Source organism: Hypomesus transpacificus, chromosome 14 (genome assembly GCF_021917145.1).
Source record: "Hypomesus transpacificus isolate Combined female chromosome 14, fHypTra1, whole genome shotgun sequence".
NCBI classification, from domain to species: domain Eukaryota; kingdom Metazoa; phylum Chordata; class Actinopteri; order Osmeriformes; family Osmeridae; genus Hypomesus; species Hypomesus transpacificus.
The window spans coordinates 16,668,059-16,686,634 of record NC_061073.1 but is presented as its reverse complement, the minus strand read 5'-3'; the positions used below and the strand labels follow the sequence as shown (position 1 = coordinate 16,686,634).

At 51.4% G+C, this 18,576-nt stretch overlaps 1 protein-coding gene across 7 annotated transcripts in view; it reads right to left on the bottom strand.

Annotated features, from left to right (window-relative positions):
* LOC124477310 (membrane-associated guanylate kinase, WW and PDZ domain-containing protein 2-like) overlaps nucleotides 1–18,576 on the bottom strand; it is a 44,734-nt gene that overhangs the window by 7,506 nt on the left and 18,652 nt on the right. For 3 of the 7 annotated variants that reach the window (XM_047035035.1, XM_047035036.1, XM_047035037.1), the window contains exons 3-16: nucleotides 16,318–16,437; nucleotides 15,271–15,522; nucleotides 14,483–14,702; nucleotides 14,076–14,155; nucleotides 9,822–9,879; nucleotides 9,518–9,636; nucleotides 9,198–9,380; nucleotides 7,722–8,254; nucleotides 7,465–7,627; nucleotides 4,430–4,458; nucleotides 3,484–3,676; nucleotides 2,189–2,280; nucleotides 1,083–1,275; nucleotides 692–934 (exon numbers count right to left, since the gene is read on the bottom strand). In XM_047035035.1, coding sequence (XP_046890991.1) covers nucleotides 692–934; nucleotides 1,083–1,275; nucleotides 2,189–2,280; nucleotides 3,484–3,676; nucleotides 4,430–4,458; nucleotides 7,465–7,627; nucleotides 7,722–8,254; nucleotides 9,198–9,380; nucleotides 9,518–9,636; nucleotides 9,822–9,879; nucleotides 14,076–14,155; nucleotides 14,483–14,702; nucleotides 15,271–15,522; nucleotides 16,318–16,437 — 2,478 coding nt within the window. Of the gene's footprint in view, nucleotides 1–691; nucleotides 935–1,082; nucleotides 1,276–2,164; nucleotides 2,281–3,483; nucleotides 3,677–4,429; nucleotides 4,459–7,464; nucleotides 7,628–7,721; nucleotides 8,255–9,197; nucleotides 9,381–9,517; nucleotides 9,637–9,821; nucleotides 9,880–14,075; nucleotides 14,156–14,482; nucleotides 14,703–15,270; nucleotides 15,523–16,317; nucleotides 16,438–18,576 lie in introns of all 7 variants that reach the window. The other 4 variants (XM_047035031.1, XM_047035033.1, XM_047035032.1 and 1 more) reach the window with 3 other exon arrangements.

Below are 18,576 nucleotides of genomic sequence, written 5' to 3'. Positions count from 1 at the left end.
CTTCAGTAAAAAAAATTGAGTTTATCATAGAAATGTTGGCTGAGTCAATAGCACTGGATGACATGGAAGAATGACAAAACAGTATGGAACAATTTGTGTGAGAATTAACAGAGTTTGAAGAGAACATTTGGTTTATGGAAACGACCACAATCCAAGCAAAACGTATTGCTGCTATGTTGGGAGGGTCAGTGACCCTAACCCTAACCCTACAGGCAATGAAGGCAGAACGACTGGTAATTTAAAGGGCATTTTCACGCTCACGGTTGATAGTCCAAACTTTTACAGTTATCAGATTATAGATGTATTGGTGGGTGATGCATCGGTGAGCCCCTAACAGACACGATCAAGGGGCACACTGTTCTTACCCTGCAGATAACAATATTTGACATCCTATTCATACTGAGTGGATGGAGAATGTTACTGAATGTAACATAATGCAGACGGCAGCATGGTGAGGAATGAGGGCAGCATGGTGAGGAATGAGGGCAGCATGGTGAGGAATGAGGGCAGCATGGTGAGGAATGAGGGCAGCATGCTGAGGAATGAGGGCAGCATGGTGAGGAATGAGGGCAGCATGGTGAGGAATGAGGGCAGCATGGTGAGGAATGAGGGTAGCATGGTGAGGAATGAGGGCAGCATGGTGAGGGCAGTATGGTGAGGGCAGGATGGTGAGGGCATTATGGTGACTCACTGATGACGGCTGTGTTTTCCGGACGGTTCAGCGAGCTGATGATGACAAATCCAAAGCCTTCGGTTTCCTTGCGATAGATGACCACGTCACTGGTCTGCAGGGCGGAGCCCTCCGGCGGGGCGGGGCCAGTGGGAGCGGCATTGCCGGGAGTGATGGGGCCACCGGAAGCGGGATCGCTGCGGGGGGAGCTGTGCTGGGTAGACACGGAGCCAGGGCTTCGGCCGTTCACCGGACACACTTCTCCTACAGGGTAGAATGAGAGGGAAAGTGCAAGAGAGAGAAAATGGAGAATAGTGGAATAGAAAGATAATAAACATTTTGCAATACTTAGAAAGTTGTCAAACCCTAACTAACCAGCAGCCAGAGGTGCTAGTGTTGGGGTGGAGCGTACCGGGGGTGAGGAGCCTCCTCCTGACCGTCAGGCTGACCTGGCCGTTGCGGGCGGCGGCGTGCATCAGGTCGATCACATAGCGGTGCGGTTTCCCGGCCACGACCATCTTGTCCACGGAGATGAGCTCATCACCAGGGCGCAGCCTGCCGTCCCTCTCGGCCGGCGTGTTCTCAATGATGGCACCAATCACAATCTGTTCAGGGACAGCCAACGTTAGCCAAACGTAATGATTAACCATTCACTTGTACAAACTCATCCTATCACAATGTGTGTGTCTGTAAATTAAGTTAATTTTGATTATGGTAAATGGACAAATGGATGAGGTGCAGAGATAGGAAGTAACGAGGTACAAATACTTTAACACTGTACTTTAGTATATTTTTGTGGTATCAATACTATAAAATATATTTTTCTGACCATTTTTTACTTGATCTCCTTAAACCAGGCTTGTTTACTTTAGTTTTAATCTGTATTTGGTGGCATGATCAATATGTCTATAGTGTCTGTTTGTATGAATGTTTTAATATGATGTGAGGTCCAGTTACTGCGTGACACTAAAACAGGTATTAGAAATGTTTACTTTTGACTTAAGTATGTCAGAGCCCATACTTCTTTACTTTACCTTGATTGGTAAAAGTGTAGTCAGTGCTTTTACCAGAGTCTTTTTAAACATGAGTATCTGTTCTACTTGAGTGATGGATGTGTAATTTTGCTCTCTTTGGTGAGGTGTATTTGCATGTATATTTGAATGTGTGTATGTGTGTGTATTTGTGTATGTGGTATGTGTATGTGTGTATGTGGTATGTGTATGTGGTATGTGTATGTGTGTGTGTGTATGTGGTATGTGTGTATGTGTATGTGTGGTATGTGTGTATGTGTATGTGGTATGTGTGTATGTGGTATGTGTGTATGTGGTATGTGTGTATGTGTGTATGTGTGTATGTGTGTATGTGGTATGTGGTATGTGTGTATGTGGTATGTGTGTATGTGTGTATGTGTGTATGTGGTATGTGTGTATGTGTGTATGTGGTATGTGTGTATGTGTGTGTGTGTGTATGTGGTCCAGCCCGTCCCATACGAGCCTTGTCACGTGCGTCCGGACTCACAGCCTGCACGGCCTCGTCTCCGCCCAGGATGCGAAACCCAAATCCGGTCTTCTCTCTCAGGAGATGAACTTCCACATCCTGATATTCTGGTCCTGGGGGATTGGGAGGGAAAGAGGGGGAAAGATAATGGTGGAGTAGGGAGATGGAGACAGGGAGAGAGGGAGTTCCACATCCATTCTACAGGTGTCACTCTAGGCTATGCTGGTTTAAAATTAAGTGAATAAATGTAAAACAAATAAAGTCTGCTATAATTGCTAAACTGGTTAGGGTTAATAAGATATTGTTTAGGTTTGGACTAGGTAATTAAACACAGAGGTGTTAAGCTAGTTATACAAGGTATGCATACAATGGTTAGTTAACTATACAGATAAAGGTTAGTTGTCTACAGCAGGGGTGCACAATTACAATTCACAGGTCCAGTGATTAACATTTTCTCCCCCCGAAGGGGAGGGGGGTGGTGCTGGTGTTTCTGATTGGCTGGTAGCTGGCATGACTCAGTATAACTGAGACAGCTCTGAACTCTGCATTAACCCTCCCTCCTTCTGCCAGGGCCTCAATAAGGCCTCCAGGACCTCCTTCCTTCTGCCAGGGCCTAAATAAGGCCTCCAGGATCTCCCTCCTTCTGCCAGGGCCTCGTCCATTAACTTTAATTGGGGGACGAGCTCTCTCTTACTTCTCAGCGTAAGAAACACAAGGTATGGCATGTGACATGTGAACTGCTTGAGTCTCACAGTCAATGCGTGAGATCTGAGAGCCCTGTGTCTAACGTGCAATATGATTTGGGGCGTCATTCTTGTATATTGGGCGGTATAGCTAATAAACAAAGTTCTGACACTCGCTGCAGCAAGGACAAAGGTATTTATGTCTGTCCACTACTCTTTGAAAGCTCAATTTTCTGTATTCACTTTCCTGACTTTTGCGCACCCCATTCTACAACCTCTCTTGCATCAGCTTTTGCATCTCTCGCTGTCTCTTTCCCAACATGCATTGTAAACTTTAGCTTTGATTGTCTAAAGTTGTGTGTGGTGATTTAAATAATGCACGTTAATGGACAACCCATGGGAGTATGGAGTGCTGTCTGGGACTTTCCCAGCTGCTGAGCCAGCGCAGTATGGGTTCATTGAAAATAAAGGTCGCTTCATCAGTATTTAATTGAACAATTATTTATGTGAAATAGGTCCAGATAGAATCTCCACTTGGTCTGGACACGGTGCACCCCTGCTCTACAGGTCAAGGTTCATTAACTAAACAGGTTTGGGTGAGTTAGAAGCAGAGACAGAACAGATTCAACTCACGACGGCTCTCGTAGAGGGCCCTGGACTTCTCATAGAGGTCATAAGGGTCGGGTTTGTTGAGGTCGAAGCCTTCGGTGGAGTCTGGGACAGAGGACCGGTGCTGAGGCTGGGACGGGGTCCCAGGGGGCAGGAGGGGTGGGGCAGACAGACCGGTCTGGGAGGGGCTCCCCTGAAGATCCCACGACTCTGACAGCTGTGTGAGGGGAGAGGGTTGTAGGGTGTGGGGGAAGAGTTGTGTAAATCATAGTCCCACTTTTATTGGATAGGCCTCTGGTGCTCATACTATTAAGAGAGCATCTCGTTGTTAAGGTTAAAATGTTAAATTAAACAGAGTTCAATGATTATAATTAAATGTATTAATATTTGATGGTGCATCAATGTATCATCTACCTATGACCTATCTAATGATTTCCTCATTTACTCTTACTCATCACCTCTTCACCTAAACAACGGTGATGTTCAAAACTCCAGTACCACCAGATGCCTTAGCTCCAACTGCAGGGTTCATACCCAGAACACACCCTACCATGCCCTAACAGCGGGATTCAAACAAGCAAACAGAAAGCTAAGTGCAGTCTCAGGGAACACTGAAAAAGTTAGGAAAGAACTTGGTGGAAAATCTCTGCAGGTGAAATGAGGAGAACTACACCTTCTAGGAGGGGACCCAGGCCCACAAATAAACACAAATTCAATTTACTGTGTGATCCTTTTCCTTGAGCAAAAACACACAGCTCTCTCTCTTTCTTTCTTTCTCTCTCTCTGTGTGTCTCTCTCTCTCTCTCTCTCTCTCTCTCTGTACCTCTCTCTCTTTGTGTCTCTCTCTCACTCTGTCTCTCTTCCTATGTCTCTCGATGTCTCTCTCGATGTCTCTCTCTATGTCTCTCTCTATGTCTCTCTCTCCGTCTCTCTTTCTCTCTGTGTATCTGTGGGTTGGCTGATACTGTACCTGATTGGACTTCCATGGAGATGCATTTCCTGCAGAGAGAGACAACACATGAGGCTTGTAGAAGACAGAAAGAGTGTGTGACAGAAAGAAAGAGCTTAATAGAGAGAACAGAGAAGAAGAGGGGCAAAATGTATTAAGTATGAGAGACAGGCAGCAAAGTGATTTCTCATTTGTAGGACATCTTCTGCCGCCTGGTCGCTCGTGACACACTGTGACAACAGAGACGGTGTTGTAACACAGCCCCCTGCGGTTTACAACATGCAGTGAGTTTCTCTCCATCAACATCAGTGAGAGCCATCACATTCACTCATTGCGTTTGTTTTCAGCATAATGACATCATTGGGCTAGGGGCAGAAGACGTGCCTATTTTTACCCACAATAACTCGAGCAGCAACGGGTAGAGTGCAGCATTACAGTACAGCCGCTACATCAACTCTTGTATCGCTAGCTAACATATTCCCCCGTGAAACATGTACAGGTCACTGAGAGGCACTTTGAACACATCTGGAGGCCGGGTAGAAAGCGAAGCTGACAAACTTCTTCCGGCAATAGCGAACGTCATAGGACAGGACCTGAGTGATGTCATAGGACAGGACCTGAGTGACGTCATAGGACAGGACCTGAGTGACGTCACGACCTGAGTGACGTCATAGGACAGGACCTGAGTGACATCATAGGACAGGACCTGAGTGACGTCATAGGATAGGACCTGAGTGACGTCATAGGACAGGACCTGAGTGACGTCATAGGACAGGACCTGAGTAGGCACAGCAAGAAGCTGATGACCAGTTACTGCAGCGCACCACTGGGCCGCTTTGTGTGACAGCATGTTGTCATGACGACCCTGACGCTGGCCCAATCAGAACCCTTGAAAGCAGGGAGCGGAGTAGCGCTGAAAGGATTTCATGATTTCAATAAGATGGACCCCAGGGGGCAGCTGGAGAGGTGAGGAGAATGTGATGGAGTCAGGAAGAGAATGTGATGGAGTCATGGGCGTCGATTCAGACGGAGACTCATATTCACTTCCTAATTCCCTCCACATACCCATCCTCAGTCAGTTTCTGCTGCTAGGATCGGCAGTTGATTGGCCGGCAGCAGTTCTGCCCTTTGGTCCAGCCTCACAGACTAGCCTGCTGGGTCCTCTGCATCACACCCATTGGTTTCTGCACCCTCCTGACCCACCCGTATGAGTGTGATATGTATTCTGATTGGCTCAGCCAGCTGTCGGTTGTCTGTAGTTGGCTCAGCGTTAAACGGAGCGCCGGGGCTGCAAACACAACCGGAGCTCAGCAGAGCGCTGGCAGTGTGCCCACGAGAGGAGCGCACACACACAGAGACACACACATACACAGACATACACACACACACAGACATACACACACACACAGATGTACACACACACACAAATGCAGTCTCACACAAAGGCATTCTGTCACTTCCAGTTTGTCTGCTATGGCAGTCTCATGAAGACATGCACAGTCCATGTACAGTACATGTGTGTACAACTGGGTTAACCTTAACCCTAACCCAACTGGCCATCTCAGAAACAGCCATAATTCAGAACGCACACTCAACATGACATGGATGCCATCCATTACTCCCTGTGCTGTGTGTGTGGGTGTCTACATGTGTGTGTGTGTGTGTGTGTGTGAGAGAGAGAGAGTGTTATAGAGTGTGTGTGGAGGTAAAGATATGAATGAACATTCCTGCATGTCTCCACCTGCTGCTCTGGCCTGGCCAGGCCGTGTTAGACCTGATGCAGGTGCACCATTCAGCCACCAGGTGGCGCATGCTAGCTCTGCAGGGATGCAGGTGAACCAGTCAGCCACCAGGTGGCGCATGCTAGCTCTGCAGGGATGAGAGGCGCGAGACGGCTCAATCTGTGAATCTGTGAGACTGAAGCAGCAACCTAGCAGCGCTATACACACACACACACACTGGAACAGGTCCAGTTTCCAGTTGGTTGCTCTCCGTTAACCTCCCAGTCACAGTTTGCGGTGTTTGAGACATCACATACCATACTAACCTATCTACTGACACACACTCACAAGTATAACAATGCTCGACAATCAACTGCATTTAGTAAATCAATACACATCAATTTTACAGAGGCAATATAATTAATAATAAATACATTTCTGGGCTTTTTCTGAGTGTGTGAGTGTGACACACAGAGAAGGAAAGTTTGTGTGAGAGCTTGACTCCTCCATCGGCCTCACCCCTTCCACTTCCCCCGCCAGCTTTGGGCTTCAGATCATTCCCAAGACCAATTCAGACCCTGTGACCAGAACACCTTTGTTGAACCTTTGTCAAACAAACAGGTTGTCTGATGCGTAATTACATTTCCCTGCAGTTGGGTTAGGGTTAGGTGCAGGTGGCCAAACCTTCGGGATGTGAAGTAAGAGACACTCCACACTCTGTAGAGCTCTCGTTATGTTCTGACCTTCTAACAGATTCCCCTTTTCTGTTCACGTGGTTTCCAATAGTGCTTTGAACCTGTGGCAATCTCTCCCTCCCTCCCCCAGCTCTCCTTCCCCCCTCTCTCTCTCCCTTCCCCAGCTCTCCCTCTCCTCTCTCTCTCCCCTCTCTCTCCCCTCTCTCCCTCCCTCCCTCCCTCTCCCCTCTCTCTCTCCCTTCCCCAGCTCTCCCTCTCCCCTCTCTCTCTCCCTTCCCCAGCTCTCCCTCTCCCCTCTCTCTCCCCTCTCTCTCTCCCTTCCCCAGGTCTCCCTCTCCCCTCTCTCTCCCCTCTCTCCCTCCCTCCCTCTCCCCTCTCTCTCTCCCTTCCCCAGCTCTCCCTCTCCCCTCTCTCTCCCCTCTCTCCCTCCCCCTCTCTCTCCCCTCTCTCTCCCCTCTCTCCCTCCCCCTCCCTCCTCTCTCCTTTATTTCTCTCTTCACTTGAAGGGAACAGTCACCACACTGAAGACATGAGTAGCCAGCCAGGCAACCAGCCAGCTAGCCAAACAGATAGACAACCAGGCATCCAGCCAGGCACAGACATACTGACAGACAACCAGGCATCCAGCCAGGGTCCTGACCTGCTCTCTGCACCAGTAGCGTAGCCTCTCCCCCGACAGGACAGTCCTTCAGCAGCTCCACCACACGGCCGTGTCCAGCCCCCGCCACCGTCTGACGGTTTACCTCCACAATCAGGTCGCCCTCGATCAGCCCCATTGCACCCTGGGAGCCAGGCTCCAGAACCTGCACACATGCGAGCAGACAACACCCGCACACATGAGTCAGAGTCAGATTCTGCTTGTGCGTGGGGGAGGTAACCTCCACAGTAACACGTCACCTGCTTCACTCGCTGCCCAGTTGGACTGTCGGCGATGGTGAACCCAAACCCCTCAGCTCCCTTCACCATGGTAACGGTCAGCAGCTCTGCTCCCGGCCCTGTGACTCCGCCGGCCATCCCGGTCGCCCCTGATGATGCCATGGAGACATTGTCCTCGTGCGGGGTGAGGGCGGGGCCTGTGCCAGGAGTGGTGGGGGGCAGGGAGGAGCCGTCCAGGTGAGTGTCCCCAGGGTGCGGGGGGGGCATGGCCAGGGCCTGCGGGGGCAATTGGGAGCTCAGCGACAGGTACTCCAGGTAGGGGTTGTAGCCCCCGCGGCCATTAACCACTAGGGGGCGATGTTCCAGGCCGATGGGCGTCATAGAGGCAGCGGCCGCCGCGGCGTTGGGGTCCTCGGGGTCGAAGGGCAGGGGGTAACCCCGGCACAGCACCAGGGTCACACTCTGCCCGATGGGCACCGACTGGAACAGCTTGACCACGTCAGCGTGGGTGGTGCCCAGCACGCAGATGTCATTGATGTACACAATGACATCACCTGGAGGGGAGGGGCACACAGGGTTAGAGGGGGAGGGGTGAAGTGTGTGTGCAACAGGGTCAGAGTAAGGCCAGTGCCTTAGTGAGTCTCTGTGGATAGAGTTCACTGGCATCCACAGGTCTATCACAATCATGCCAACCTTTGACACACACACAGGAGTGAATGTGCACATACCCCAAACTGAGAACATGCATGTTTTCCCTGACCCTGACCCTAATCCTTTTCTCTGGGATTTGAAACTGAGAACATGTATGTGTTTTCCTTGGAGTTAGGGTTAGAGGATGACCTAACACATGACCTAACCTTAACCCTGGAGTTTGGAACATGCTGGCCCATTCAGGACGTTGTGTGTATTTGTGTGTGTGTAGGAGAGAGAGAGAGTTAGAGAGAGAGAGTTAGAGAGAGTTAGAGAGAGAGAGAGTTAGAGAGAGTTAGAGAGAGTGAGAGAGAGTGAGAGAGAGAGAGAGAGAGAGAGAGAGAGAGAGAGAGAGAGAGAGAGAGAGAGAGAGAGAGAGAGAGAGAGAGAGAGAGAGAAGGCAGTAGTTCAGTTTGTGTTATTCAGTGGACAGTCTTCAATGTAGCTGGAGTCAGGGTCACAGGCCATGGTAAATGCAGCTGCCTCAAATCCTCGATTTCACACACACACAGACACTTCTCTGACAGCATCGCTGCATGGCTCAAATAGGCCAGCTAATTTGGTTGGGTTGGTGTGTGTGTGCTTTGGCAGTGTAATACAGAGAGGGAGCAGAAGAACTCAGGACAGAGAAATATGGAGGGGTAGAAAAATATCAGAGAACAGAGGCGGGAGGAAAAAGAGATGCACAGAGAAAGAGCACTAGAGAAAACAGGCAGAGAAAGAGACACATCCAGTTGGTGTAAGTGAAGAGTAGGGGAGAGAGAGCCAGCGGCACAGAGACAATCGGAGACGATAGACAGAAAGTACCGGTATCCATCTTGCCATCCTGTGCAGCGGGTCCCTCTGGTATCACACTTTTCACCTGCAGGAACTCATCAGGCTCGTCTCCTCCAATGATGGTGAAGCCGAAGCCCATGTTGCTCTTCTGCAGTGCCGTTGACAGGAAGTTCCCTTTCAGCTGGGTGGGGTCCCGAGTGAAGGGGGGTCTCTCTGCAGGGAGGGAGTTGAGGCAGCAAGTTAGAATGTATGCATGTGCGTGCATGAGTTTGTGTCTAACTCTGTATATGCTAGGCACTGGGTTAGGGTTACCTCTGTATATGCTAGGCAGTGGTAAGGGTTAGGGTTACCTCTGTATATGCTAGGCAGTGGTAAGGCAGACAGACCCTGACTCTGCATCTGCTGCTGTTCCATCCTCCTCTTGGCCTCTAGAACCGGGTTCTCAAACTGGGTTCTCCTGTTGATGTGGCTGCATAACATGGAACAACCGCAGATGGAACCGTTCAAAGAGAACCCATAAAGAGAGAACCATTAGAGCTGCACTGGGAAAGGGAAGAACACCATGGAACCATGACAACATTCTGTCTGACGCTTCCTTCGAAGGTTCCTTATTTAATGGAAGTTTCAAAAGGAAGGAAGGTGACGTTAACTTACTCGACGTAGTAGCTGCCGTAGATGGGGTCATCTATCTTCTCCCAGCCATACGGGAGCTCTGGAGGGAGAAAGAGAGAGATAGAAATACACAGGAAGGAAAGGAAGAACAGGGGAAAAAGAGATGACAGAGAGAGAGAACATTAGGGGAGAGGGAGTGTTCCAGAGTGGTGGAGGAAGGATAGACAACATGGAGGACAGAGTGAAGTGAACAGGTGCAGCATGGTTTGAGCAGCTGAAAGGAAACATCAGAGCCAATCAGATCAATTGATGATTCTGGCGTGGTGCAGAATCCCCCCCACTTCCTCCCTCTATCTCTCTCTCTATCAAACCTCTCTTTCTCTCTTCCTCCCGTTTGCTCCTTCCCACCTTTCCACTGGTCTCTTTCCCCATATCTCTGCTCCTCTTTCTCTCATATCCCTCCCTACCTTGGCAGTTCTGTTAACACGCTCTCCTCCTTTCTCTCCTCTTTTCATCCCTCCATTTCCTGGTCTATCTATCCTGCTTTCGCCAGAAACCCCACTGGGTCAGGTTACTTCTCTTCTTCAGCTCCTTTCCTCCGCATGTACACACACACTCAGCCCTGACTACGTTATGTCAACTCTATAATGTGTTTAATATTATTCAAAGTTTATGTTTACGTTAAGTAAATTACTGTTTCGCCTATGTAATCTAACACAGACACAACCGTAACACATCAGTAAAATAGTATTTGTTTATGGAACATCAGCACTTAAAGGATGTTCACAGACTTTTACCAAGAAATGTATAAATCAAGGTGTCAACACGAGGCTTCACTGTTGGCCAAAATGTAGTAATTATGGGTAAATACTGCTTTGTGTGTGTGTGTCAATGTGTATGGAGTGGGGGAGTGGGGTTGAAGACTATAATCACCTCTCCTTCTTTAGCTGGCCTCACTACCACTAACACATCACACCTCTTACACACACATTCTGCCTCTCTGCCTGCCTTTCTCCCTCCTCTCTGCCTGCCTGCCTGCCTCTCTCCTCTTTGCCTGCCTCTCTCCTTCCTCTCTGCCTGCCTGCCTCCTCTCTGCCTGCCTCTCTCCTTCCTCCCTCTCTCCTTCCTCTCTGCCTGCCTCTCTCCTTCCTCTCTGCCTGCCTCTCTCCCTCCCTCTGCCTGCCTCTGTTGTTGGTCCACCACCTTAAACAGCTGCCCCTCCCCTTGCCACGGAAGGGAGACAGTTTCCATGGTAACCACCAGAGGAAGTTTTCTCCTGAGCTGAGGGCTCTTCTGCCTCTAAAACAGAGTGTGTGGTCTATGGTTGTGTTTGTGTGTGTACAGTATGTTTGGTCTTCATTTTTATGTGTAAAGTATGTTTGGTCGATGTGTATTCAGTAGGCTTGGTCTGTTTGTGTATATTGTGTATGATTTAAGATGTAATTCATATTGGATGCATGTCAATGAGTGGAACCCACTCTGCTGCAAAAGTAAATCAATTAACCCCCTCTCACACACACACGCCCCCCCCCCCCCCTGTATGTATGGTTAACGTGTGTGTATGTGGGTCTAGGATTTTGAATCGTGTTTTTCATTCCACTGCATTTGATGACTCACTCCATGCCACTCTCTCTCTCTCTCCTCTGTCTCTCTCCTCTCTCTCTCTCCTCTCTCTCTCTCTATGTCTTTCACTCTGTCTCTCACTCTGTCTGAGGGAGGGAAAGAGAGAGGAGAGAGGAATATTAGTGATGTAACTCAGCAGTAACCCTAACCACAACTCAATCATTTATGATCAGATGTGTCAGTTCTCCTTTTCTTTCCTCCCTTTCCATCTCACTCCCCCCCCCAACTCTCTCCCTCTTCCACTCTCCATCCTTCTTCCCTCCATCTCTCTCCGTCCATATTCTCTAACCCCTCACTCCCCTAACCTGACTCGCCAGATGGTTTGTTATAACCATCTGGGAAGTTTTGCATGGAAACAGTTTGGAAAAGAGCAGGCACTTAAGAAAATTACTTGGCAGGTGATTGGATGAACCATCTGTCTATCATGGGCTAACTTCGCGCCAATAGCTGCCAGTAGTTCCTCATATGATGCTGATTGGTCAGAACCGCTGTGGTTAAGGCTCCACCATCTTGCTCCACATTCACCTCTTTCCCCCCCTCACTATCTCCCCCTCTCCACCCTTTTCCATTCCCTTGCACCTCTCCCTCTCTCTCTCCTCCATTACATTGCAGTATATTTGGTCTGTATGTGTATACAGTAGGTTTGGTAATATTGGACAGCGTGAGTGGAACTCGTGCTGCACTTCACTCTGCTGTAAATCATTTAACCTCCTCCCACACAAACATGTTCCTTGGCCTCACACATCCCCCCAACACCATCCCCCCACACCATCCCCCCAACACCACCCCCCAACACCACCCCCCAACACCAACACCACCCCCCAACACCAACACCACCCCCCAACACCAACACCCCCAACACCATCCCCCCACACCATCCCCCCAACACCATCCCCCCAACACCACCCCCCAACACCATCCCCCCAACACCATCCCCCCCAACACCATCCCCCCACACGTTTGGAGCTAGACACAACACAGACTTTGATCTCTAATGCTTACTGGTGGACCACAAAGAGCTTTGGGTTCCAATCTGGTTCCACCACCTCACTGAATCGCTCTTCCCAAGGTTTCTTCCATTTTTTCCTGGGAGTTCTTTCTCGTCTTCTCTGAGGGTCTAATGTTGGTTTAGGTATGTATCTATGGGCATATGTGAATCCCTGTGACATTGCTTGTAAAAGGGGCTATAAAAATACAATTTGATTTGATCTCCCCTATCCATCTCTATCCCCTTCTATTTTCTCTCCCTTTATCTCTCTCCTTAAACTTCTTTCTTCCCCTTACCCTCCACCTCTCTTCCTTATCCCTCCCCCCATCCCCTTCTCCCTTTTTCTCTTGCTCCTCTATCCCCTCTCTCTGTCTACCCTTCCATCGTTCTCCCTTTTCCTGTTCTCTCTCCAGAGCACAGATGTGTTTGAAGGGTTAGGGTTCCTCTTCCTGATCCTCCCTCCAGCCCCTCCCTCCGTCTCTCCTCCCTCCAGCCCCTCCCTCCTTCTCTCCTCCCTCCAGCCCCTCCCTCCTCTCCTCCCTCCAGCCCCTCCCTCCTTCTCTCCTTCCTCCAGCCCTTCCCTCCTTCTCTCCTCCCTCCAGCCCCTCCCTCCTTCTCTCCTCCCTCCAGCCCCTCCCTCCTTCTCTCCTCCAGCCCCTCCCTCCTTCTCTCCTCCCTCCAGCCCCTCCCTCCTTCTCTCCTCCCTCCAGCCCCTCCCTCCTTCTCTCCTCCCTCCAGCCCCTCCCTCCTCTCCTCCCTCCAGCCCCTCCCTCCTTCTCTCCTCCCTCCAGCCCCTCCCTCCTTCTCTCCTCCCTCCAGCCCTTCCCTCCTCTCCTCCCTCCACTCCACCTAGACACAGTGTGTGTGTGCCACCTGGCTCTACAGTTACACAACAAAGCATTCCCCTGACATCCCTTGTTCTGTGATGACAAGCTTTTGAACTCAAGAACATATAAAAACAGTCATACTCTCTTTCTTTAAAGACACAAAAGTGTACAAATGTTTCCAAACACTTCCCCAGATGAACACAAAAACATGCACACTTCCCACACCCGTGCGCTGTGCGAGAGTGAAAAACAGACTGAAAATACAAAAGAAGAAAGAGAAGTGACCAAGGACGAAAGAGAAAGCAAGCCATCACTGATGACAGAGAAAGCAAGCGATCACTGATGACAGTAAACATGGATCTGAATGAATGCATCTCTTTCTTTATCTACCACTGTCCATCTATCTCTTCCCCTCTAGAGACAAAAGAGAGGGAGAATTCAAATTCTATAAGCTTAATCGGACAGTCAAAACTGCCAGATCCCAGCAGCCATTTAAAAAAAGAAAAAGAGAGAAGAGAGAGAGCAGGAAGAGGGAGCGGCGTCGACAGGGTTGGGTTCAAGCTCAGTAGGATTAGAATTCCCCTCACAGACTGCAGCCCCTTTACTGAGCCGAGAAAGCAGAGAGGAAAGAAGCAGAAAGGGAGAGGAGGAGAGAGGAGAAGAGAGGAGGAGGAGAGGAGAGAAAGAGTAAAGGAGGAGAGGAGAGGAGGAGAACAGAGGGGGAGAGGAGGAGAGGAGAGGGATACACAAAATACTGTCTGACTGATGACTGTGATTCCAGCAAGATAGGACAGGGCACTCCTCTACTAGACACGTGGGACTACTGTAGCCACACACACACACACACACACTACTCACCATCCTCTTTACACTCCTCAGGTGGCTTGGCTCTCTTAGCAAGACGAGGATCCAACCATGAAGTGGTTTTAGTGTTGTGACTGGAGGAGAGAGAGGAGAGGAGAAGAAATTGTGAGTGTGTGGGGGTTCAAAAGGCAAGAGAAGAGGAGGACATGAGGAGGAGACAGGAGATGGGGGAGGAGAAGCAGAGGAAGAGATAGATGGAAGGGAGAGAAAGAAGAGAGGGAGTGCAGAGGAAAATATATTAAAGGTGAACTAAATGGCTATAAATTCTCTCATGGGGCCCTAAGAAATCATTAGAACAGAAGAAGGCACAAACTGTGTGTGTGTGTGTGTCTCTCTTCCGCTCATCTACAAACACTGTGTGTGTCTCTCTCTCTCTCACACACACGCACACGTTCTCTTACTCTATGAAGTAGACTTCTCCTTTCTCAGTGTAGGCCATCTCCCAGTTGTCAGGCAAAGCTCCCAGCTCTTCCTCGTCCCCCCCCTCTGGTAGCTTGGGGGGGGACTTGGGGGGCTCGTCCCCCTCCGTGGGGGGGTCGCAGGATGAGGGAGGCAGAGGTGGGGCCTCCACAGGGACCTCGTCTGAAGCGTCTGTGCTCTTGTCCTCATGTTCACTCGACTCTGTGGGAAACAATCAAGAGAGAGGGAAAACAAGATGAAGAGGGGGGAGAGAGAGCGAGGGAGGAGAGACAAAAGGAGATATTGAGAAGAGACAGTGAGTTACCAGGGCAGGAGGGAGAGAAAAAGGAGATGGAAAGATGGAGGGAGGGGAAGATTAGAGAAGAGTGAGAGAGATGGATGGAAAGGGAGGGAGAGGTTAAAGTCCAGAAAGAGAGAAAAAATGAGAAACAGTGTCCTCAATATAAAGTAAGCACAGTAAGTCCTTGGACAGAGCCACATTAGGTGTCCTATATATAGTTGTGCACTTCCCTAAGGTGTGTGTGTTTCTGACAAACACACAGACACACACACACAGACAGAAGTATGTGATTAGATCTATGGAGGGGCTATCTGCCTGGAACTTGTATTGATTCTCAGGGAGTGAGGACGGCAAGCAGCCAGTCATAAAAAGACTCTTGATAACACACGCACGCACACACACACACAGCTCAAAGGAATTTCTAGAAACTAAAATGACACCCCCCAACCCCTTCTAACCCCCGTCACCCCCCAGGGCACACCCTCTCACCAGGCGTGATGGCCATGCCATTGCCGTTGACAACAGGGCCTCCGCGCCCGCCCCCTCCCCCCTCCTCCTCCTCCTCCTCCTCAGGTGGAGGTTCCAGACTGGCCCTCTGCTCCATGTTGCTGACTGACTGGTTCCTCTTCCTCTTGCCCTGGGCACTGGGCCGTGCTCCGGGCAGCAGTGCCTCGCTCACATTCAGGGGCGGGGCTGCTGGGGAGGGCTCTGCTGGGGGCTTGGGCGTGCCGTAGAAGTTATCTGGGGGGATTGAGGGTGGAAGGACACATGTTTACAGAGACATATCTGCACCTAAATATGCAAAACAAGAGAGTAGAGGAGATGCTTGACAGATGACAGGTCTGTCACTGTGTGCCATATTTTATAGCACATAATATTTGCTTGTGAAATGTGAAATTACTATAACACTATGGGCTTATTAATAATAAAAACTAAATGCACTCTTTTGATAAAATATCAAAGGTGAGGCAGAGGCATCTCATTTCAAACCTTTGAAAAGGAGAGAGAGAAAAGGGTAGCAGGGAGACTTAATAAAAACCCTTTACTGTCAAAAGTACCAAATGCCAACTGCCACTCCCTCACTGAGTCCCCATCACAGATCCACACGCGGTGATTAAACACCTCTACATGTGCACACAGGGCTTCCTGCATCACTTTGTAGTTAAGGAGGCCGCCTAAGAAACACACTTTTTTGTATTTTTTTTTTTTACGTTATCCGCCGTTGTCCTGTAACTCTCTCCCTTCTCCATTCCAAACCGTGACCAACGCCAGTCTCGCTTCTCTGCAGAACGCATTGGAGGAAAAACGTTTTTTTGCCCACCACACCGCCACCCCCTCCCCCTCCTCGCTGAACTAATACATTTTCTGTGGGAAACCCTGCATGCACACACACACACAGAGAAAAGACAGACACTGTAAACATGCACACAAACACACACAGAAAAGACACACACTGACTTAGACGCGTGAACACACAAACACACTATTGAACGTCTTGGCACTTTACAATCCCTCTTGTCTGATTTAGTTTCTTACCTTCATATGTTCCACTCTCTAAAAGTGCTCCACTCTGCTCCAGTTCCATAAAGCGCTCCACACTCACAAAGTTGTAGTCCACCCCTCGAACTTCCCCCTCCTTAGGCTGTCTGGTCGTACCTGGGGGAGAGGAAAGGAGCAGTATCATCTGTTAGCATGTTTTTTACAATTATTCTATCATATGATACTGTGGAGCAACTAACAACCCGCTCACTGTCTCAAGTTTATTTACAGATACAGGTACATCGGAATTGATTTGTATATTGGAATTGCTCAGGCGTAGGTCTGTGTGTGTGTGGTTCTGGTTCTCTAAGAGAGTCAGTGTTCCCACTGTGCCAACACTAATCTTGTCACAACGTGAGGTGGGGTTGGACCCAAATGCAGGGGAGTACCGAGGCATAGCGAGGAACACAGGTTTAATTCTCAAAATGGGAAACAGACAGGGTACACGCAGGGACAAAGGGTAATGCTAAGACAAAGACTGGACACAAAGCAGGAACCTAAATACACAGAAACAAACAAGACACAGGTGAACACAATGAAACTAACGACAACTGAACGAGACAGGTGACGACAATGACAGGGAAACACTAGGGCAGGGCAAAACCAAAAACAATAGGGGGGCACGGCTGTGGCCGTGACAGTACCCCCCTCTCAAGGGACGTCACCCGACGACCCACAAGGCAGGGCAGGGGGTCAGGGCAGGTCCGGGGGACGACCTGGAGGCAGGGCAGAGGGTCGGGGCAGGTCCGGGGGGCGGCCCGGAGGCAGGGCAGAGGGTCGGGGCAGGTCCGGGGGGCGACCCGGAGGCAGGGCAGAGGGTAGAGGCAGGTCCGGGGGGCGGCCCGGACGCCGGAGCACGGGCACGGGGGCACCTGGGAGCGTGGACGAGGAGGCGCCTGGGAGCGCGGACGAGGAGGCGCCTGGGAGCGTGGACGAGGAGGCGCATGGGAGCGTGGACGAGGAGGCGCCTGGGAGCGCGGACGAGGAGGCGCATGGGAGCGCGGACGAGGGGGCGCGGGCACCGGGGCGCATGGGAGCGCGGGCACCGGGGCGCATGGGAGCGCGGGCACCGGGGCGCATGGGAGCGCGGGCGAGCGCGGGCACCGGGGCGCAAGGGAGCGCGGGCACCGGGGCGCATGGGAGCGCGGGCACCGCGGCAGGCAGCAGCCAGAAGTCCTCGGGCGGAGGAGGAGGCCAGAAGTCCTCGGGCGGAGGAGGCGGCGACCAGGAGTCCTCGGGCGGAGGAGGAGGCGGCCAGGAGTCCTCGGGCGGAGGAGGAGGCGGCCAGGAGTCCTCGGGCGGAGGAGGAGGCGGCCAGGAGTCCTCGGGCGGAGGAGGAGGCGACCAGGAGTCCTCGGGCGGAGGAGGAGGCGGCCAGGAGTCCTCGGATGGCCTGGCACTGGGCGGCACAACCTCGGGGAGAGGCAGGGGCTCAGGGCAGGAACGAGGCTGGGGCACAGGGCAGGAACGAGGCTGGGGCACAGGGCAGGAACGAGGCTGGGGCACAGGGCAGGAACGAGGCTGGGGCACCGGGCAGGAACGAGGCTGGGGTACAGGGTAGGAACGAGGCTGGGGCACCGGGCAGGAACGAGGCTGGGGTACAGGGCAGGAACGAGGCTGGGGTACTGGGCAGGAACGAGGCTGGGGTACTGGGCAGGAACGAGGCTGGGGCACAGGGCAGGAACGAGGCTGGGCTACAGGACAGGAACGAGGCTGGGGCACAGGGCAGGAACGAGGCTGGGGCACAGGGAAGGAACGAGGCTGGGGCACAGGGAAGGAACGAGGCTGGGGCACAGGGCAGGAACGAGGCTGGGGCACAGGGCAGGAACGGGGCAGGGGTACAGGGCAGGAACGGGGCTGGGTTCTGGCGGCAGGCGGCCAACTCTCCCTGGCAGGAACAGCCTTGGTGGTCTGGGTGCTGGGCGGCGCAACCTTCCTCGTCCGGGCGCAGGGCGGCACAACCTCAGGATGAGGCAGGGGCACAGGGCAGGATCGAGTCAGGGGCCCAGGGCAGGACCGAGGCTGGAGTCGGGGTTCTGACTGGGGCTGGAACCAGGACTTGGGGTGGGCCTTGAGCTGCAGGCTTCGGGGTCCACCAAAGGCCAGGCGGCTCCCTAGGAAAGGGTTGGGTGAACTCTCTGCTGGGTCCCATCTTGGTCTTAGCATTCTGTCACAACGTGAGGTGGGGTTGGACCCAAATGCAGGGGAGTACCGAGGCATAGCGAGGAACACAGGTTTAATTCTCAAAACGGGAAA